This window comes from Penaeus monodon, chromosome 21 (genome assembly GCF_015228065.2).
Source record: "Penaeus monodon isolate SGIC_2016 chromosome 21, NSTDA_Pmon_1, whole genome shotgun sequence".
Lineage (NCBI taxonomy): Eukaryota > Metazoa > Arthropoda > Malacostraca > Decapoda > Penaeidae > Penaeus > Penaeus monodon.
Window position 1 is genome coordinate 14,122,671 of NC_051406.1, and position 339 is coordinate 14,123,009.

Sequence of the window (339 nt, forward strand, 5' to 3'; positions counted from 1 at the left end):
AATACAGATTTCTTACCTGGGCAAAATGTGAAGTCAAGGCCAGGAGAGATGTGTTGAGCTGTTCCTGTTCCTCTTCAAGCTGCTGCAGACGATCATCCTCCAGCCTTGCCCCCCCTCTGCTACTTTGTCCCCTTTGCCTGCAGGTAAAATCACATCTGTATTATGACTGAACTGCTGTTACAGATCAAGTCAAACCCTGATGAATGACACACAACAACAAAAAAAAAGTATGGGAATATTAGAAGACTAAACATCTGTATTTCACAGCTGATCTCCTTAACCTGATCTCTGATTGTAGAAAAAACAATAGTATATCTCTTTCAAACAAACCCTATATCC

At 41.0% G+C, this 339-nt stretch overlaps 1 protein-coding gene across 1 annotated transcript in view; it reads right to left on the reverse strand.

Annotated features, from left to right (window-relative positions):
• LOC119586250 overlaps positions 1-339 on the reverse strand; it is a 2,216-nt gene that overhangs the window by 1,253 nt on the left and 624 nt on the right. Inside the window, exon 2 of the mRNA XM_037934955.1 lies at positions 17-137. Within this exon, the coding sequence (XP_037790883.1) occupies positions 17-137 (121 nt within the window). The remainder of the gene's footprint in view (positions 1-16; positions 138-339) is intronic.